Source organism: Amblyraja radiata, chromosome 26, assembly GCF_010909765.2.
Source record: "Amblyraja radiata isolate CabotCenter1 chromosome 26, sAmbRad1.1.pri, whole genome shotgun sequence".
In the NCBI taxonomy this organism is placed as follows: domain Eukaryota; kingdom Metazoa; phylum Chordata; class Chondrichthyes; order Rajiformes; family Rajidae; genus Amblyraja; species Amblyraja radiata.
In genome coordinates this window covers 17,484,912-17,507,563 of record NC_045981.1, presented here as the reverse complement: position 1 = coordinate 17,507,563, position 22,652 = coordinate 17,484,912, and the positions used below count along the sequence as shown (strand labels likewise).

The window sequence follows — 22,652 nt, the reverse complement described above, 5'->3', positions numbered from 1 at the left end:
TTTGTTCTGTTCCTTTTCATACCTCTTGTTTCCCTCTCCCCTGACTCTCAGTCTAAAGAAGGGAGTCTTCAAGAGAGAGCTAGATAGGGCTCTTAAAGATAGCGGGGTCAGATAATATGGGGAGAAGGCAGGAACGGGGTACTGTTTGGGGATCGTTTGTTCTTATTTGAATCCCCTTTCAGGATAATGACCACCACATGGTTATAAAACTATATAGCACAGAAACTACTGGCTCTTTCATCCAACTTGTCCATGCCGACTAAGTACCTTAACCAAGATAGTCCCACTTGCGTACGCCTGGCCACTATCCCTCCAAACCTTTCCTATTCATGTATCTGAATAAGTGTGTTTCAAATGTCGTAACTGTACCCACCTCCACAACTTCACTTAACACTGTACTACTAATTACAGTGTCATGTGCAAACATACGAACCATGCTACTCACATCCATGTTCCAATCGTTATAAATAATGAACATCAGTGTAGCCAGCACAGATCCTCGTGGTGCGCCCATTATTTCAGAGCTCCAGTTTGAAAAACACCCTCTCAACACCCTCTATTTCCTACCTTCAGGCTAACTTTGTCCAATTGGCTAGCTCGTCAGAGATGACATGAGATTTAACCATCTAGACTCGTTTATCATGCTGTATCTTGTCAAAGGCCTTGCGAAAGGCCTAGTAGACAATGCCTACCTCGCTACCCTTAACAATTCTCTTCATCATCTCTTCAAAAAACTCAAATTGTTGAGATACTATTTCCCATGCACAAATCTATGTTACAAGATAGAATTCACAAAGCTCTGCTGACTAAGTTATGGGATAGAATTTAAGAATAGAACGCCCTGTTCAATTTTTTTTTTAAACTGACTGCCAGAAAGGTACATAAGAGTGGTATCGCAATAGTTTCTGGGGTGGAAGATTGCAAGCTTCACGTGATCCGCCCTGTTTCGACAAATGCAATCAACCTGGCGTGCACAATCAAATAAGATCAAATAGAACTAGTTGTCCTACAACTTTAGGCAGTGCATGTCATACGCAAGAAGAAGAAGCAATAGTTTTTAGATTAATAATTGTACATGCCTAAACTTATCCAAATTTAAGCAATAGCAATATCTGTCAACTAGGCTCCAAAATCCAACAAAAAAACTGCACCCTAATGTATACTCAAATATAAATTGGATTACATATAATTTTTGCCATTTATAACCCTACATTGCAATTTGATTGTTACTTCTAAGCAGCGAAGACATCTCAACCAAGAAACAAAAAAATATTCAGTTGCTTGTATCATACCTGGGTGATGTTCTCCAAGAACGCGCAGCACATCTGAAGGATGGACACAGACATTATTCTTGGAGTAAATAATTTCGCCGTCTAGAATTCTGGAAGAGCCACTTGATTGATTAAAGGTCAGGAAATCAGAGGCTTTGGAAGATGCCCGTCGCAACAGCTGACCCAGAGACATCTCCAGTAATATCTTTCCATCATCTGATTTCTTCACTCTAGAATAAAACAAATCCAATTTCTTAAAAATAAATTGCTGATGGAAACTTGTCCCTCAATGAATCCGCTCTGTCTATACTACAAAAGAGCAAACCATTCCAAATTAATACTTTAAATTAGTTTAATAAGGCAGAAGATACTGCTCAAGTCAGAGAAAAGAAGTTGAGACACTTGACAGGCTACAGGTTGATTAAGGAGATGGACCAGAAGGACCAACTGCAGTTAAAGTGGGCAAGACTTCAGGTTTAGATTAATGCATCCTAGCTGCATTGCTGAGGGAAGGACATAAACAATGGAAAAACTGGCCATTACCATCCTGTTAATAGTGGCAGAGGTCTAGAGAATTGCATTGTTATGTTTAAAACCTACCAAGCATAAACCCACCAACTTCAGACCACGTAGTTTAATCTCTGTAGTAGTAGGGAAACAGTTATAAAGGCAAAATTAACTGTATCATCTATTCACATTCTCCAGAGATGCTGTCTGACCCACTGAGGTACTCCAGCATATTGTGTGTCTTTTTTTGTTAAACAGCATCTGCAGTTCCTTGTTTTTTTTCAATCGGCACCATTGTTTTCATCCAAATACAGGTGCACAACCTTTTATCCGAAAGCCTTGGGACCAGACACTTGTCGGATTCCGGACTTTTTCGGATTTCCGAATGGAAGATTTTTAGCGTAGATTAGGTAGGTAGCGCGGGCGGCTTGAAAAGTCTGGAGCGGCTGCCTCCTCCCCGGAGAATCATTGCATAAATGTTAGTCAGTTAGTTTGGAGGGATTTTATGTGGTGGGGGGGGGGTGAAGGGGGAAACTTTAATTCTTAGTCCCCTACCTGGTCGGAGAGGCGGGGAGCGGGCAATGCCTTACCGGGCCGCCGTGCAGTAAGCTCCGGAGCGCTGTGGCCGCCGACTCCCAACATCGCGGAGCTGGGGGCTGCGGGCGTCCGGCCGCGGGCGGCGCCGTTTGGAGCTCCGACCCCGGCAACTCTACCCCTGGCTGCGCGGCGCTCCAAATCCAGCGCGGCCCGCGGCCGGATGCCCGCAGCCCCAGCGCCGCGATGTTGGGAGTCGGCGGCGTCGCAGCGCTGGGATACCAGCGGGGAGCGGGCAATGCCTTACTGGGTCGCCGTGCGGTAAGCTCCCGAGCGCTGTGGCCGCCGACACACAACATGTTGGCGGCCACAGCGGTGCTGGGGCTGCGGGCGTCCGGCCGCGGGCCGCGCTGGATTTGGAGCGCCGCGCAGCCAGGGGTAGAGTTGCCGGGGTCGGAGCTACAACCGGCGCCGCCCGCGGCCGGACGCCCGCAGCCCCAGCTGGGAGTCGGCGGCCACAGCGCTCCAGAGCTTACTGCACGGCGACCTGGTAAGGCATTGACCGCTCCCCGCCTCTCCGACCAGGTAGGGGACTAAGAATTAAAGTTTCCCCCTTCACCCCCCCCCCTCCTTCACATAAAAGCCCTCCAAACTAACTGACTAACATTTAAGCAATGATTTACAGATGTTCAAGTGTCTGCCCGGTCTCCGGGTAGGAGGCAGCCGCTACAGTAGTACAGACCTGGGTTGACCGTGGGTCGTTTCGGGTCAAGTTTGGCGCCAAACGCGAGCTTTGGTGTGCAGACGACATCTTGGAAAAAATGGCCGGTTTTCGGAGTTTTTCGGTTTCCGGAACTCCGGATAAAAGGATGTGCACCTGTAGAACATAATGTCATTTTGTTTCATACTTTCACTTGGCACCTTATCAAGGTCCTTCTGTAAATTGAAACACCCCACATTATCAATGACCATCAACCAGTGTCACTAACGTCCGTGGTGATGAAGTGCTTTGAAAGGTTGGTTATGGGGCATATCAACTCCTACCTCAACAAGAACCTCGACCCACTCCAGTTTGCCTACTGTCACAACAGGTCAACGGAGGATGCGAACTCACTGGCTTTGCATTGGACCACTTGGACAATAAAACCACTTGCGTCAGGCTGTTGTTTATTGATTACAGCTCGGCGTTCAATACCATCATCCCCTCCAAGCTGATTACCAAGCTCACAGAACTGGGTCTCTACGCATCCCTCTGCAATTGGATCCTTGACTTCCTCATCCACAGACCACGGTGTGTTTGAATTGGCAGAAATACTTCACCCTCATTAACAATCAGTACGGGAACACCTCAAGGCTGTGTGCTCAGCCTCCTGCTCTACTCACTCTATACTCATAACTGTGTAGCCGGACATAGAGCGAACTCCATCGTCAAGTTCGCCGACGACACCACCATTGTGGGACGAATTACAGATTGCGATGAGTCAGAGTATAGAAGTGAGATCGACCGATTGACCAAATGGTGCCAGCACAACAACCTGGCTCTCAATATCAGTAAAACCAAAGAACTGATTGTGGACTTTGGAAGAGGAAGGATGAAGACCCACAACCCTGTTTATATCAATGGGACGATGATGGAGAGAGCCAAAAACTTCAAATTCCTGGACATACATATTTCCGAAGATCTTTCCTGGACCCAGCTCACTGATGCAATTATAAGGAAAGCACATGATGCCTCTACTTCTTGAGAAGATTACGGAGATTCGGTATGTCAAAGAGGATTCTCTTGAACTTCTCCAGGTGCACATTAGAGAGCATATTGACTGATTGTATTATTGTCTGGTTCGGCAACTTGAACGTCCGGGAGCGGAAAAGACTGCAAAAAGTTGTGTACACTGCCCAGTCCATCACCAGCTCTGACCTCCCCACCATAGAAGAGATTTATCGGAGCCTCAAAAAAGCAGCCAACATCATCAGAGACACACACCATCGTGGCCTCACACTCATTTCACCACTGCCATCGGAAAGATGGTATAGGAGCCTGAAAACTGTAACATCCAGGTCACGAACAGCTTCTTCCCTACAGCCATCAGGATATTACACACTACAATATCATATAGGCTCTGGATGGATGTGTGTGTGTGTGTGTGTGTGTGTGTGTGTGTGTGTGTGTGTGTGTGTGTGTGTGTGTGTGTGTGTGTGTGTGTGTGTGTGTGTGTGTGTGTGTGTGTGTGTGTGTGTGTGTGTGTGTGTGTGTGTGTGTGTGTGTGTGTGTGTGTGTGTGTGTGTGTGTGTGTGTGTGTGTGTGTGTGTGTGTGTGTGTGTGTGTGTGTGTGTGTGTGTGTGTGTGTGTGTGTGTGTGTGTGTGTGTGTGTGTGTGTGTGTGTGTGTGTGTGTGTGTGTGGATGGATGTGTGTGTGTGTGTGTGTGTGTGTGTGTGTGTGTGTGTGTGTGTGTGTGTGTGTGTGTGTGTGTGTGTGTGTGTGTGTGTGTGTGGTGTGTGTGTGTGTGTGTGTGTGTGTGTGTGTGTGTGTGTGTGTGTGTGTGTGTGTGTGTGTGTGTGTGTGTGTGTGTGTGTGTGTGTGTGTGTGTGGTGTGTGTGTGTGTGTGTGTGTGTGTGTGTGTCTGTGTGTGTGTGTGTGTGTCTGTGTGTGTGTGTGTGTGTGTGTGTCTGTGTGTGTGTGTGTGGTGTGTGTGTGTGTGTGTGTGTGTGTGTGTGTGTGTGTGTGTGTGTGTGTGTGTGTGTGTGTGTGTGTGTGTGTCTGTATGTGTGTGTGTGAGTCTGTGTGTGTGTGTGTGTGTCTGTGTGTGTGTGTGTGTGGGTGTGTGTGTGTGTGTGTGTGTGTGTGTGTGTGTGTGTGTGTGTGTGTGTGTGTGTGTGTGTGTGTGTGGGGTGTGTGTGTGTGTGTGTGTGTGTGTGTGTGTGTGTGTGTGTGTGTGTGTGTGTGTGTGTGTGTGTGTGTGTGTGTGTGTGTGTGTGTGTGTGTGTGTGTGTGTGTGTGTGTGTGTGTGTGTGTGTGTGTGTGTGTGTGTGTGTGTGTGTGTGTGTGTGTGGTGTGTGTGTGTGTGTGTGTGTGTGTGTGTGTGTGTGTGTGTGTGTGTGTGTGTGGTGTGTGTGTGTGTGTGTGTGTGTGTGTGTGTGTGTGTGTGTGTGTGTGTGTGTGTGTGTGTGTGTGTGTGTGGTGTGTGTGTGTGTGTGTGTGTGTGTGTGTGTGTGTGTGTGTGTGTGTGTGTGTGTGTGTGTGTGTGTGTGTGTGTGTGTGTGTGTGTGTGTGTGTGTGTGTGTGTGTGTGTGTGTGTGTGTGTGTGTGTGTGTGTGTGTGTGTGTGTGTGTGTGTGTGTGTGTGTGTGTGTGTGTGTGTGTGTGTGTGTGTGTGTGTGTGTGTGTGTGTGTGTGTGTGTGTGTGTGTGTGTGTGTGTGTGTCTCATTTAGCCTTTGTAACGTATGTCCTCGAAAACCTGACGAAAAAACGCAGAGATTTTTACAATCTCGGTAGGGATTTATCTTACGAGTTCAGAAATCCACTCCTGGTCAATTATTCCCCCAGATTTTGAATAAAATTGATCACAAAATTCACATTTAAAAAAATATAATCGCCGCTTCTGACGTCACAATGCCCATATTCCCACCAATCGTGGCCCACCTGCCTCCAGGCGCCACCCCCCCTGCCACTGCGGACTAAAGCCGCGCCCAGCACAAGCACGCTCACGCCACACCTCCCGCAGCTGGACTCCCATGCCCGCCCGCCCACTCCCCCCCCCCCCCCCGTTCTCGGAGAGGGGGGGGTGGAGAGGGGGTGATGGAGAGGGGGGTGGATGGAGAGGGGGGGATGGAGAGGGGGGGGAGATGGAGAGGGGGGGGGGGGGGGAGGGGGGGGGGGGGGGGGGGGGGGGGGGGGGAATGGAGAGGGGGAGGATGGAGAGGGGGAGGATGGAGAGGGGGAGGAGGCCAGTGTAGGGACCACCTTGGAGGAGCAGCACCTCAGATTTCGTTTAGGCAGTTTGCACCCCAGCGGTTGGAACATTGACTTCTCTAATTTCAGGTAGTCCCTGCATTCTCCTCCCCTTCTCAGCTCTCCCTCAGCCCACTGTCTCCGCCTCTTCCATTCTTCTTCCCGCCCCCCACCCTCACATCAGTCTGAAGAAGGGTTGCGACCCGAAACGTTGCCTATTTCCTTCGCTCCATAGATGCTGCCTCACCCGCCGAGTTTCTCCAGCATTTTTGTCTACCTTCAATACTCCAGCTGTGGTCTCATCAAGACCCAATATAAATGCAAATTACTTCCTTACTCCTGTGTACAAATCCTCTCATAATAAAAGCTGGATGCTGGCTTTGTATGATCCTGGGCTTTTATCCCAGTTTTTCACCCTCCACTAGCTTTCCTTCATGTCTGCTTTCTCCCTCTCTCTCTTTCCTTGTAAATCCATCAAACTGATAAATTAGTTCACAACTTATCCCCTTGATATTTAACGATATCCCAATCATCACCCACGCTTCTGCAATTTAAAGCTAACTTGTTCTATCTTTCCCAGTTTTGTCAAAGTGTTTCCCTGAACCGTTAACCGTTTCTCTATCCACAGATGATGGCTGATGTGTGGAATGCTTTGACCACTTTCTATTTTACTTTGAGATTTCCAGCATCTGCAGGAATGCCATGAGACTTAATTTTCTGTGAGACTTTAGCTATGTGGATGGCATGGAGAAACTGGAATTGTTCTCAGAGACGAGAAGGTTAAGATGTTAGAGTCACAAGATAAACACTTACTGTGGTAACTTCGTAGATATCCTGAATCTAATCTTCAGATTAGAATCTATTTCGGGAGCAATAAAACTACTTTGCATGAAATAGTTGAAATTAAGAAGAGTTAAATTTAAAAATATGCATTAAAGCACAGCATTTACCCCTTTTTGAAAAAGTCAAAAACAACATACAGTAACATTCCTGTCAAACACGGTGTACCAGTGAGTTATTTTTCTCTTATTTATTGGTTTTAAACTGTCATGGTGGCCTGAATTTCTGGAGCCCTACAAAGTCAATCATCCACTGTGACAGGAGAATATAGATTACATGACAAGACTGCATACGCTTAATAATGTATGAATGTTTAATTTTTAAAACATATAAAATGGTGCTATTTGTTTAGAGGAATAAATCGGACATTTTGAATCAAAAGTGGCGAAACATATCAGCTGTGACTTGTGGCATAGGCAATCATATTAAGAGCCTCGATTTAAAATACGCCAAACAAAGTTTCAATAACAGTGCACCACAAATTGCAATGTTCCATTTCAAAGCACAGATTAAGATGACTGCATTGCTTACCATTATGCTTAAAGTGAGATGAATCAACTCTTCCTGCTGACAGACTGGTACAATAATTAGCTAACATTAGCTAATGCTCAATAATATGACATATTAAACAGAGAAAACAACAAAGATAATAATAAATACTCAGGCTGCTCTATTAGTAAATGCAATTTAAGTACCAGCATTTAAATATTTAAAATACAGAGGCAAAACAGAGGTGAATTTATTATGGGGAACAAGGAAATGGAAGATGAATTGAACAGGTACTTTGGATCTGTCTTCACTAAAGGGCCTGTCCCACTTAAGCGATTTTTCATGCGGACTGCCTTCGACTGTCAAGTTCGCGGCACTCGCCTGAAAAACCGGAACGGCGAGTATCAGAGTGGAACACATACATTGCAAAGGCGGGGGCCGTAGAAAGCCCCATAGTGACTGAGGTGGGGGGCACACTGAAAAAGAGCTGAGATTTTAAAAACTTGCATGAAGAAAACATGGGAATAATGGTACATACTTAAGATAATAAATAACCACGTTCTAATGCAATTTCTACCGCCAACTGGAGAATTACTTAAAAGTTACCCGAGGGAAAACAAACCGTTTCCACTAATCCCCTCTCCCCCTCAGTAATCAGGCACCATTTGCGACAATTAAAGAACTGTCTGTCAGTTTCACTGCAGGTGGCCATTGAATTTGATAAGAATCTCTTCTATTGACATCAGTGAATTATCATTCTATTAAACAATGTAACATACAGCCTTCAGTAACTGGTACCAATTGAAAATACCTTTATTTATGATAATCCTATGGGATAAAATAACTATTATTGCAAGTCTGAAACTGTTTAGCACATAACTGTCCCCCATTGATACAATTGTTTTTACAATATTTTTCTGTAAAACAATAGTCGTTAGGAATTCAACTATCGCATTATAAAACTACCTATACTTAAGAAAAGCAATAGTTAAGCAATTTGAAGGAGGTTTCAGATGAACTGATAAACAGAAGTTTTCTTTCCCCTTTCCTCTACGGCGGGACGTCGATTGGGTTTCCCCAATAGGCGTTCAACATTCCACAATGTGGCATCCACATTCAACAGATCATCCTCAAGGGGATTCCACCAGCAGACATATTTTGCCCTCTCCTTTAGGTATTCCAAAAGGGACGTCTCCCTCTGTGTTCCTTAGTCTGCTCCTGCATCTCAACCATCACCTTCCTCATGGAACATTCCCCTGCAACTGCAAGGAGATTCAACACCTGCCCTTTAACCTCTTCCCTTCCCATCATCCAAGGATTCAAACAGTCCTTCTGGGTGAAGCAGCAATTCACCTCTCACAATCTAGTGTTTTGCATTTGGGTTCATAATATAATTTCCTTTGCAATAGATAAACCAAATGTAGATTGGATGACTGGTTTTCAGATCAGTTCCACACAGACCCCAAATATAACCCTGCGCATTTGAGTCACCTGCACTTTAAATCTCCGACATTGCTCCAACAACTCCGGAAGTGGCAGCGCTGCCCTAGCAGCTGCGGCCCGCCTGCAGTCCGTCTGTTTTTTCTTTTTTGTTGTTGTTTCTTTTGTCCTGTATTAGTCAAATTCAGTTTATTAGGCTGTGTATGTGTGTGTGGGGGGGGGGGGGGGGGGAGAAACATGGTTTTGGTCTCTTCCTTCGGGGGGATGCGATTTTTTCTGGTCGTATCCCCCGTCTCAGTGTGCGCTGAGGCCTAATGGCGGAGCTGGCGCCTCGAGGCTCCGGAGGCAGAGCCAGCCAGGACCTACCAACGCGAGGCTGGCCGACGGGGGCTGCGGTGGTGTACTGGCGGCGGCGGCCTGACTTTGGGGCTGTGGCGCCGTTCCGGCGGCGGCGACCCGACTTCCGGGCTGTGGCGGCGTTCCAGCGGCGGTGACCCGACTTCGGAGCCTCGGAGGCTCGGCCGCGGGCCCAGTGGCCGACATCGTCGGGAGCCCGCAGGTCACAGGTTGGTGACCTGTTTTTCCGGAGCTCCCGCAACAACAGCATCGTCCGCTGGACTGTAGGGCGGAGACTGTAGGAACAGCCTTCATTGTCCATCTAAGTAAGTCCTCAAGACTTAATAATAAAATGTGACAATTTCAGGAATCCACTTTTTTTTCTTTCCACAAGTTTCATTATTTTCTTGTCTCCACCTGCCAGTCTTTTTAAAGTTGTTATCTTAGCAACTTTGGCCAGCACCCACCTCCTCTCACACTTTCTTTTCTCTGTAATTTCAAACACTGAAGGCCCTGTCCCACTTATGTGTCCTTGGCACCAGGGCCGGCCTTGAGCCGATTGGACCGATTTCTCGCAATTGGGCCCCGCGTTAATTTTCCGTATTTCGGACGGAAATACAAATTCGCTTTTTTAAATAAATATTTAAAAACTAACATTCGCCATACGGATTTTTTTACAAAACGAACATAGATGACAACTGCTGCACGGCCATCAGACACAAACGATGTTTTAACTACTACTGTAGCTCTTGTTAACAGCCAGTAGTTAACAAGTAATCATACAATGTGTCTTCAATGCATCGATCCACATTCCTCAGTAAATGTAATTGCGTTTTGAACAAGTATTAATGACGCTGCGTTCCTTTGAATACAATTCACGCGGCGTCATTAATACTTGTTCAAAACACAATTACATTTACTGAGGAATGTAGATCGATGCATTGATGACATTGAGAATTTCTTAAAACTCACCATCATGATTGAGGGCTTCTTCTTGGCGAGCTTCTTGGTGTGCAGCAGGTTAGTCATTCAATTTACCTACCGACCCACGTTGTGTCTCTCTGTCTTTCGCTCTCTCCCTCCCTCTCTCTCTCGTGCTCTCTCTCCCACTCCCCATCTCGCCTCTCTCTAGCTCTCTCACTCCCTCTCTCTCACCCTGTGGCCTCAGCATTCCCGGAACCATTGACGTTTTGCGGTAGACAAAATGCTGGAGAAACTCAGCGGGTGAGCAGCATCTATGGAGCGAAGGAAATAGGCAACGTTTCGGGTCGAGACCCTTCTTTAGACACGGCCCGAAACGTTGCCTATTTCCTTCACTCCATAAATGCTGCCTCACCGCTGAGTTTCTCCAGCATTTTTGTCTACCTTCGATTTTCCAGCATCTGCAGTTCCTTCTTCGACATTTTGCGGTGACGGCTGCATCTGCGGTTCTTTTCTGTTGGGGGGGTTGGGGAGCCATTTCCATCACTGATCTGGCATATAAATTCATGACAGTGAGATTTAAAAATCTTGTTATATTCTTGTGTGAATGGGATTAGTTTGTTATTTGGATACATAGCCTTTTTTTTTAAAATATCCGTTTCTTATGAAATGGAATCTACAGGACATTCTTAATGGGAAAGTAGTGGGCAGAAAGGCATGTCATGCGTGGTTTGAAGAGCAAAATGTTTACAATGCCAAAATTGAAAAGTTGAGGAAAAATAAGGTGTATAGTTGCTTATTGGTTACAATCTGAGGAGTATGATGATGCTACTGATTATGGTATGCCAATGTACCAGCTAGCAACTGATCTTCTCCATAAAGACCTTGTCTATTGCTAGAAATTGTAATTTATTTACCTATCTGTTACGGATTACAACATATAATACAATAATATTAAGGTTCTGATCTTGAGAATATCATATTTTTGAATTTTCAAGGCAGTCTGGGTGTTTATTACTATTTCCGTCACAACGGTCAATTTTGTAATTAGCTGCAATTAGGTAATTAACTAATTATATGCTTTAATTTCAGGTCATCCAAGTAAGATGTTTTATATTTGTTTCAGAATGCTTCAATCTATAATAACTAAAAATTTAATTCAGTTCTTTTAATTTTTAAGAAAGTTATGGGCTTTTGACTGTCCTCGATCACAATTTTTGTGTTCAGTCAATGGAAAAGCAATAGGGAACAAGATGCTAATTTCCGAGTATGAAAATGGCCATAACTTCTTTAATACTGAAGATATTAAAAGTGAATTAGGTGTCAAATTAAAATTCTTTTTATGCTTTATCTGGTGGGATAAATTGCAGACTTGATTTTTAAAATCTCAAAATGTTGTAACATTGCTAGAAAATGTACCTGCATCTTGGAGGCCGAAGGTTAGGTTGTTAGCCAAGAAAGATAGACTTCGTTATTTATCTTTACTATTTATTTCATTCCCCTTACATGTTTTTCCTCTACCTGCTAAATTTTTGTAAGGTGTCCTTGAGACTCTTGAAAGGCGCCCATAAATAAAATTTATTATTATTATTATTATTGTTATCCCTCAGTATAGCAACATCAAGAACGATGTTGCTGTACTGAGGTATAGCCAAGTCTATTCCTCATTGCTAGCAGCTGATGGGAAGCGGCTGTAAAGTGGGAAGCGGCTGTAAAAGGACAGCGCTGCTGGGGGGGGCGGCAAGAGTTCCTTTCACAGCGTGTGGGTAGTCTAACCAGACGTAAAGTTGCGGGGAGGGCAGGAGCGTTGAGAAGGAGGGGGTCAGGGATCATGCCAGCATCCAGCTCAAGAGCGGGTCAGCGGGCGGTGGAGCTTACTCCATATGTCAGTGCGAGTAACCTCAATTGATCCCTTGTTCGCGCTGACACAGGAGTAAGCTCCACCGCCCGCTGTGATGTTATCCATCACCCACTGACCTACTCCGCTCTATGATCTTTGCTCTTGAGATGGTCCCCTCACTGTTCAGACGGAGAGCACTGCCAGAGGTGAGCGGGCCGGCAGAAAGCGCTGAGATGGCAGTCGGTTCCGCTGTCCTGTGATGGCAGCCGCTCGTAGCCACGCGAGCTACTTCCCTTCCCGGCCACAATGCGGAGCGCCGCGGCAGCAGTGAGTGAGTGGGTTACTGGCATGAACCCGACCCCCTCCTTCTCAACGGTCCCGCCCTCCCGGCAACTTTACCCCTGGCTAGACTCCCCACATGCTGCGAAAGGAACTCTCCCCCCAATTGGTCCCTTGAACTAGTATAGTCATTCAATAAGATGACAATTGATTCAACTTGTCCTGGTGTGTTCCCGTTTTCCCCACCATCTTTCCACCTGCCGTCAACCTCCACCCATTCAGTAATTCAGAAAGAAGGAGATTTGGAAGCCTTGGGCAAATTGAATTGTTACTTTATTTATTTTTATTTTTTATTTTTACGGAGAACAATCTGTGCATGCGCGGTTTAAGATTTTTTAAAGCCGACTGACTGTCATATTACTCACGACGTGCCTGAATATGACTAATTTATAATTATATATTTATATTTCTATGAAAATTGTTCCCAATTGGGCCCCGCACCTCCTAAGGCTGGTCCTGCTTGGCACGCAAATTAGGCGACCTCGTCGTTGCGTTGAGGCGCACGGGCATCGTGTGGCCGCGCGGGGCCGGTCCCACTGAGAAGCGTGGAGGGGTATGGAGTTGTGCGCGGTATCGCATATTTTGTAGTGAACGAAATCTTCGTGCGCCACCGGGTCGCGTAACTGATGGCCAAACTGGGACAGGCCCAAGACCCTGGCGCGACGCAACGTCTCACCTCCAACAGCAGCAGAAGCAGGCAAATGATCGCCGATCTCGGCCTGGGGCTCACGGCCGTTGCGGATCCCGTCCGCCCCCACTTCGACTCCCAGAGCGGTGCCAAGAAAATTGAAGATAGACACAAAATGCTGGAGTAACTCAGCGGGACCGGAAGCATCTCTGGAGAAAAGGAATGGGTGACATTTTGGCTCAAGACCCTTCTTTCAGACTGAAGAAGAGTCTCGACCCGAAACACCACCCATTGCTTCTCTCCAAAGATGCTGCCGGTCCCGCTGCGTTACTCCTGCATTTTGTGTCTATCTTCAAATGACGTCACGCGCTCCAGACGGCTGTGCGGACGCATGAAGTCGCGCGCGACCTTCGCGACACCGTCGCACCTCAACGCGACCACGAGGTCGCGTAATTAGCGTGCCAAGGACTCGTAAATGGGACAGGGGCTTCACTTTCTTGTTTTTCTGCTTCTGATGAAGGTTCCTTGTTCTGGAAAGTTCCTTAATGTGGAAAGCTAACTCTGTTTCTCTTCCAGAGTCTGAAGAGTCCTGACATGAAACATTACCTACTAATGTTCTCCAGATTTGTTACCTGACCAGCTGAGTTACTGCATTACTTTGTATTCTACGCAAGATTCCAGCATCTGCTGTTCCTTTGTGTCCTTTTCTCTTCCCACAGATGCTGTTATCCCGCTGAGCGTTTCCAACATGTTCTGTTTTCGTTTTGGATTTCTAGCATCTGCAATTTCCTGCTCCAACTACCTCTCATTTGGAAGCTTGGAAGCTCTCCAAGATGGCGTCGCGTGCACAACGCGAGGCTCTGCGTCTCCACAGTTTTTTCTACTATCTTGCACTATGACTATGACCAGACGCTAAACTGCATTTCGTTGTACCTATACTTGTATTTGTGCAATGACAATAAAGTTGAATTGAATTGAATTGAATTTATTTTCAGCGACCAATTTACTCAATTACCATGCTCAAAATAAAGGGGCAATTTGCAGCTACAAGACTATTCAACTGGGGAAAAAAAATGATTATTTTTCAATTCATTCAAAAACTTTAGAAAGGAAGTGCAAAATCATGTACATTTGAGGACAGATTCAACATTGTAAAACAAAATGGCTAGAGCCAACGCTGGTTGAAACAAAAGAATCTTTAGGAGTCACCAACCACGTAAATAAATCTGTGTACAGGTCCCAACACATATTTACTTGATACTGGGCTTGAGGCCAGTAGCTTTCCTTGACAGGTTTAGCAGTAGGGATTATATAGGTAAACAATGAAAGCTTAGTTACTACAGAAACTTCGGCCAAATAGGAGGGAATACTGAAATAAAAGCCTGCAGAGGCACTGAGAACAGAGTTTGAGATCTCAGTTTAAAATATAAGATCAAGTGAATCTTAACAGGGGAGTACCATTTTTGTGGCAATGACAGCCAATATGACTTGGATTCCTATAAACAGGTTAACTAGCTTACAGACTTTGTACAACAACCCAACAGGACAGAAGAAACGTCAATCTGACATCTTTGTCTCAATAATGAAAGAAAGCAGCAATAACTGCTGCAGCACACGCCATATTAGTCAGCAGACAAACACACTGTAATAGATCTCCGGTGTAGTACGTAAAATTCAAACTTTCTAAAATCAGAGAAATAAAAATACTTTCAAGAAACTTTGTGAAAGCACTTTAGCTTGAAACCTTGTTAAAACATAATTTTAATGAAATCAAACTTATTAATTATTCCTTCTTCTTGCAAATTTGTAAATCTTAAGAAAACTTGAATAACCAGTCAAGCAAAGTACCTCATTTGTATTTCATGGAAATCAAGTCTACCTTAGGTTCTCAACTAGAAAACATGTTTGTTTTTCATCAGCAATGCAATTTTCCCATGACTTCACAAATCTTTGTAGATGTGCCTCAGTTAATCCAGAAACCTGATAAATGAGCTGCTCTTGAGTTTGAGCATCAGTGTACAATTCAACTAACAACCATTGAATTGTCTACAGGTGCTTAAACCATGTGAATATTTTCACAAGATTCATGCATATATTTTACAGACATGGAATGGAATGCTTTGTCACATGTGACTAGGCACAGTGAAATTCTTTGCTTGCATACCCAATGTATACAAATAGCAGCCACCTACGGTGCTGACAAAGATGCAAAGCACGCCGGCTCCTCCTTTTGTTCCACCCGCCCCAACAGCGGTTCCCCCATGCCGGGTCCCCATTGTCCTTTGTTCTCCCACCTTTCCCATTGTCCATTATCAGTGGGAGAAGGATTCTGATATTTTATATTTCTTTGGCCTTGAGCATCAAGGATAGTTTAAGTACCTTCACTGCAACTCAGTTCCATTTCAATAATACGGACAGAGATTAGAAGCATAGAAAATAGGTGCAGGAGTAGGCCATTCGGCCCTTCGAGCCTGCACCGCCATTCAATATGATCATGGCTGATCATCCAACTCAGTATCCTGTACCTGCCTTCTCTCCATACCCCCTGATCCCTTTAGCCACAAGGGCCACATCTAACTCCCTCTTAAATATAGCCAATGAACTGGCCTCAACTACCGTCTGTGGCAGAGAAATTCCAGAGATTCACCACTCTCTGTGTGAAAAATGTTTTCCTCATCTCGGTCCTAAAAGATTTCCCCCTTATCCTTAAACTGTGACCCCTTGTTCTGGACTTCCCCAACATCGGGAACAATCTTCCTGCATCTTGCCTGTCCAACCCCTTAAGAATTTTGTAAGTTTCTATAAGATCTCCCCTCAATCTTCTAAATTCTAGCGAGTACAAGCCGAGTCTATCCAGTCTTTCTTCATATGAAAGTCTTGACATCCCAGGAATCAGCCTGGTGAACCTTCTCTGTACTCCCTCTATGGCAAGAATGTATTTCCTCAGATTAGGAGACAAAAACTGTACGCAATACTCCAGGTGTGGTCTCACCAAGACCCAGTACAACCTCCCTGCTCCTATACTCAAATCCTTTTGCTATGAACCTCAGAAAGAATCTTCCTAATGTGCAACATAAAATACTATTTCAACTACAATTTTTTCAAGAATCAATTAATGTACAACAAACAGTGGGAAAAGGTCATCAAAATGGTAGTCACTTCTGGAAGCAACAACATTTATTTTTGGATTCCTATATGGATCCTTTATTGTTATGTTACATTTATCTTTTGAATAAATTGTGCAGTCGAGAAGTTCATAATATGGCATTCTTGAAACAATAGTTCTGTCACTATTATGTTTTATGTTAGTTCCTGTGGATAATCAGACTGATCTACACGATTATTTCGGGTTTTGTATTAGTTATGCAAAATGTAAATAAAGAATAAAATTCAGCTATTTCAACATCCTACAGCATTTTGTGGGAACCTACATATGCCTCACGAGTACAAGTACTCAGATTTCTCTAGAAAAATAGTTCCAGGGTTACCATTTCTGAGAATTTCCGCAAAGTCAGAAGTGAAAAAAAAGTGAGGGAGAGGGCCAGATAAACAACTGTGACAGGAAAGTGAACAAATGTGGGAAGAGCAACTGGCAGCCGGCTTTACTGATTCAGAGAGTGAGGGAGTGAGTCTGCTCAGTGCTTCCAACTCTGCTCAGCTCGACCCAGCCTGATTGTTGTGGTTTGTTCTTATGTACAGGTGTCCCTACGTCAATAGTTCATAACCTGAGCAGGACTTACATGTAGATAATGAGAAAAATAGCATTAATACAATAAAACACGTGAGATTGGCTTATTTCTACAGTCACAGCTTTCAAGCTACACAGTTGGATTACTGACATATTTGTGCCTGTTGTGGTATGCTAATGACCACTTATTCTTTGGGGCTTTATTTCACAGGCTAGTTGAGCTTCTGCAATATATGAGATAAGATTGTTTCAAAACGCGTGCCGATTCCAAAATAGTAATTATGTTCAATAATTACATTCAATTATCAAATCGAAAATGGCTTTCCGACTTATTTAAAAAAAAGTGCAGATTGGCAGTCCATTCAATAATTTAGTGATGTTGTATAACATTGTGCTTGCTGCATTTTCCAAAAATCTTAGTTAGTAACTACTTTCTGACATTTTCTCCTTAATGCAGATGAAGCTAATCCTTGATGAAAAACTGTGATCTAATTTGGTTGGGAAAAAAGCCGACTGTAAAAAATTACAGAGTACAAGCACTCACCCCATTCAGTCTTTGAAAACGGCAAGTGTACTTGAGCCTACTCCACTTACAAAGAACACTATTAACATGTCTCTTTGTCCCTTTCTGCTTCACCATTAGTTATTTTTTAACCACTTTTCATGGATATACATTCTATATTCTATTCACCATCTATGTAAAGAACGTACTCTAGAATTTACTATGGGATTATTTCTAACGATTTTATACAATGGCCGACAGTTTTGGGCATCCAAATGATAACTTCATCACCTCCCCCAATCACCCTTATCTATCTTTCATGGACTTAAAAGCCTCCATTAGTTCCATCTTATTTAGAAGGAAGAGTACCAGTCTTTTCAGCTAAGTATGCCTATTTATTTCTACTATATTCCGACGAATCCTACTTATACCATCACTAGTATCTCTATATCCTTGAAGCAACTGGTCAGAATGACATGAAGTACTTCCATTAGTGATCCAAGGTTCAGTACAAGTTTACCTTAATATTAAATGTTTTGAACTGAAGAAAATGTAGTATAAAAAGAGGCATAAGGATGTATATATACACATGGTTAAGAGAGGGGGGGGAAAAAATCACATTAAATCTCAAGCATTATAGAAAAATTGTAAACAATTTCACAAGCGCTAACTTTGTATCGGTGGGATTTACTTTAATAGTTATGTCAGGATTTTGTCTTTTTGCATATGGAAAGTGACCCCCACGTCAACCACTGTGGGCGGCACGGTGACGCAGCAATACAGTTGCTGCCTTACTGTGCTAGAGACACGGGTTCAATCTCGACTACGGGTGCTGTCTGTATGGAGTTTGTATATTCTCCCCGTGACAGCGGGTTTTCTCCGAGATCTTTGTTTCCTCCCACATGCCAAAGACATACAGGTTTGTAGGTTAATGGGCTTGGTATAAGTGTAAATTGTCCCTAGTTTGTGTAGGGTAATGTTAATGTGCCAAGATCGCTGGTCAGGGCGGACACGGTGGGCCGAAGGGCCTATTTCTCTAAACTAAAATTAAATTCCTCTTATTTTTATACTAGCTATCTTTCTTCTCAACTTTCAATCCTGATGTAGTTTTCACAGCCTAAGAATAGAAGGACATGCATTTAGATTGGAGACATGGAGGAATTTCTTTAGCCATAGGGTGACTTATGTGTGGAATTCATTGCCACAGATGTCGGTGGATAGGTTCTTGATTAGTAAAGATGTCAAAGGTTTTGGGGTGAAGGCAGTTATGGGGTTGAGACAGAAAAATAGATCTGCCATGATCGAATGGCAGAACAGACGGATGGGCCGAATGACTTAATTCGGCTCCTATGTCTTAAGATCTTATGCTGACAATTCCTCCCCTCCCCACCATACCATCCCTAGCATGCTGCTGAAATGGCGGAGTTCCTCCACCAGTTAGTTTTATTGCTCCAGATTCCAGCATCTGCAGTCTCTTCTGTTTCTGTTTTATTTTATTGCTAATCTACACTGGAATCAAATGAGGAGCTCATCAATAATGAACTGCCTGAAGAGAATCAAAATGTCCTCCTGATGATGATGATAAGCAGTACTTGGATAATAAAGAATGTTAATGTATAATGACAATAAGCTCAGCCGTTTTTACTTTTGATGAGATCCACTGTGTAACTAACTTGATAATGACTTGCATACCAACTTGCATCAATTATAAAGAAGCCGATGATGCAGGGACAACAATTCATTTCTTGGAAACAGTATGCTATTATGAGGTGCAACTTATAGCAAGGTAACCATTTGGGGTATAATTTGTCCAATGTATAAAGAAATTTTAAAAGAAAATCGCATTATTGTTTGTGAGATAAACGAAAAATGTGGCTTGTGCATTTTATATTAAATAAGTCGTTATCAAGAAATAAAATAGCCCAATATAAATGCAAAGGCATACATAGTTGAAGTAGAGAACTACCAAGCAAATCATTTCAAGATTTAATTCAAATTGTACTTTAAATAAAGCAGTTGCAGAAACAAATTCTGCAGCACGTGAATTCTCTTCAACGTCATGTTTTCTCATTAGAATCATACTGGCCATCATGTTTAAGATCAAATTCCGGACCTTCAAGTTCACCTCAATATGACACAATCTTACCGGAGTTTTGCCTGTGACATTTAGTTTCATTTAGTTTAGAGATCGATAAAAAACCCAAAAAGCAAACTGTTAGAGGAATTTAGTAGGTCAGGAAGCAGGTAAAGGGAGAGTCGACATTTAAGATATGAAGGACAGTCCTTTCGTAGGATAGTTACCTCAGCCAGAAACGTTGGCTATCCCTTTGTCTCCACATATAATGCCTGACTTATAGGTTTTTTGTGTGCTTCATACTACAGCATCTGCAGACACTTGCATTTCTACAGTCCGTCCTGGACAGACAGACAGCTCGAGACAAGGGAGCTCGAGAAGGGAGAGGGAAAAGGACAAATTGGGTTAAAATTCAAGCTCGAGACAATCTGCTCACCCGACAAAACTTTTGGCCAATTTACACAGTCCCACATGCTACGTGGGTATTTGCTTTAATTGTGGTTGACATTGGATTACTGCCAACAAATATTCGAATACTCCCTTCCTTCCTGGGAAGATTCATTGGTGACACTGTGATGAGATATGAATTGTCATGCATAAATCTTCAACGGCTGGAAATCTGAACCAAAAAGAGAAAAGGCTGAAGATACTCAACAGATCAAGCAGCATCTGTGGAGAGAAATCAAAAGAAGTAACATGTGATGAAATGCCATTGACCAGAAATATTAACTTTATTTCTGCCGAGAAAGATGCTGCCTGAAACTGCTGAGTTGTCTCCAGCAATTTTATGTGAATAATTGTCTCTTTTCACTGTATGTCCAGTAATATGAAAGAACCCACACTATATCTTCTGTTAATGTTGACTTGCGAATGACATTTGTCCCTGGTGATCATAAAAATGTGTTCCAGAGTTGGCAATAAAAGTTCAAAGAACTATAGAAACATTATGCTGATAAAGAACACAGTTAAATAACAAATACACCACACCAATCTTCTGATATCTAGACACGATTGGAAAATATATTTATCCAAATGTTGTGGTTTGAGAATCAAAGTTCAGTCTTTAAACTACAGATGGGCAGTAAAAAGAAAATCCTAACATTAGACTAACTAAAGTAATTCAAAAACAATGTCCACTCCATGACAAGTTTAAGGAAGACATCCCAGTCACCTCGTTATTTAAATACATGCCAGCAAAACAGGAAGGGAGCGGTATTATTAAGCCAACATTGACTAAATAATATTTGAAAAAATAAATTGAATTAATCTACTGTGGTTGAATACAATGCTGTCAATCCAAACAATTTTCATCAGATGAAGGAAGAAAATGAACTGACTGGAGAAGCAGTGGAGTGGACATGTAGAGAAGGGAGAGGGAATAGGGCAAATTGGGTTAAAGAGAAAAAATAGGTTCCTTCTATTTATTTGTTGTTCTTGGGATACAGATGTCGTCTCCAATGCTGTTATTTACAGCCCGTCCATAAATGCACTTGAACAGAGAAGTTAATTTTCAACTACACTGGTGGGTATTTGCATACATTTCAGATCAATTACATATGGCATATTTCTTTCCCTGAAGCCATTAGTGAACTAGATGCATACTTACAACAATTAGATAGCTCCATGGTGACCTCCACAACTTTACTGAGACTATGTACTTTTTCTTTTTAGAAAATAAGATGTGTTTACTAACTTGAATTTAAACTCTCTGGTTTCTACAGTTAACTCATTCAGGATTCAAGAGAGTTTATTATCATGTGTCCCAGATAGGACAATTAAATTCTTGCTTTGCTTTCAGCACAACAGAATATTGCAGGCATAAATAATACAGAACAGATCAGTGTGCCCATATACCATTGAATATATATATATATATACACACACACACATATATATATGCACTTTATATGTATATATATATTAGTGTGTGTGTGTGTGTGTGTGTGTGTGTGTGTGTGTGTGTGTGTGTGTGTGTGTGTTTATATATATATATATATTAGTGTGTGTGTGTGTGTGTGTGTGTGTGTGTATATATATATACACACACATAAATAAACATATAAAGTGCAGTCGGCTAATTAAAGTTCAGCTTTTGTTTGAGTTGAGTTTAATAGTCTGATGGCTGTGGGGAAGAGCTATTCCTGAACCTGGTTGTTGCAGATTTCAGGCTCCTGTACCTTCTACCTGAAGGCAGCGGAGAGATGACTGTGTGGCCAGGATGGTGTGGGTCCTTGATGATACTGCCAGTCTTTTTGAGGCAGCGACTGTGGTAGATCCCCTCGATGGTAGGTAGGTCAGAGCCGATGATGGACTGGGCAGTGTTAACAACTTTTTGCAGTCTTTTTTTCCGCTCCTGGGCGCACAAGTTGCCGAACCAAGCCACGATGCAACCGGTCAGCATGCTCACTACTGTGCACCTGTGTAAGTTCAAGAGAGTCCTCCTCGACTTACCAACTCTCCGTATTCTTCTCAGGAAGTAGAGGCGCTGATGTGCTTTCTTTATGATTGCATCAGTGTTCTGGGATCAGGAGAGATCTTCGGAAATATGCACGCCCAAGAATTTGAAGCTTTTGACCCTTTCCACCATCGACCCGTTGATATAAACGGGACTGTGGGTCCCCATCCTACCCCTTCCAGAGTCCACAATCATATATCTGGATCAATAACAATCCAGTTGGGGGACAGGGCAAAACTATCATATGCCAAATGCTTAATGAATCACAAGTTGGGATAATTCATGCATAATTCAGAAATAATTGAGATAATTCATGCCCCTCTGCCCATAGTGCAAATATCAACAAATGCACAAAAGACCGTGAACCACTTTTAAAGGAAATGCCAGAGCAGGTTTGTTCCATGATCAAGCATTAATTCATCACATGGCATGCTAAAGCATCAGAATGGTTTACCACACCACATGGAAGACAGGGTTAATCTATTAGTACAATCAAGCCAGAAAACCTACCCTAGTTCCACGAGAGGATGATGGAAGCAGCAGTAAGCATACTTAAAAACGAGAAAGCAGTGCTCGAAATTAGCGGTTGCCCGGTTGCCAATGGCAACCCACAGCCCCGCCAGGCAACCTAAAAGCCATGCCATTTTGCCCGGCTTGGCAAGCACCCGGGACACCTATCGTTTAATTCTGAGCGGGCCCCCTCTCTATATTTTTCTCTCTCCCTCTCTCTCTGTCACTCTCCGTCTCACAAAAGGAAAATATTGCGTTTTGGGTTGATTCTGAAAAAGGTTCCTGCACACCTTTGGAATGTGGAAGGAAACAAGAGCACCCGGAGAAA

The 22,652-nt window shown here is 43.5% G+C and overlaps 1 protein-coding gene across 1 annotated transcript in view; it reads right to left on the bottom strand.

Moving 5' to 3' along the window:
- tbc1d16 (TBC1 domain family member 16) overlaps positions 1 to 22,652 on the bottom strand; it is a 109,804-nt gene that overhangs the window by 78,864 nt on the left and 8,288 nt on the right. Inside the window, exon 2 of the mRNA XM_033044349.1 lies at positions 1,293 to 1,501. Within this exon, the coding sequence (XP_032900240.1) occupies positions 1,293 to 1,464 (172 nt within the window). The 5' untranslated portion in view covers positions 1,465 to 1,501. The remainder of the gene's footprint in view (positions 1 to 1,292; positions 1,502 to 22,652) is intronic.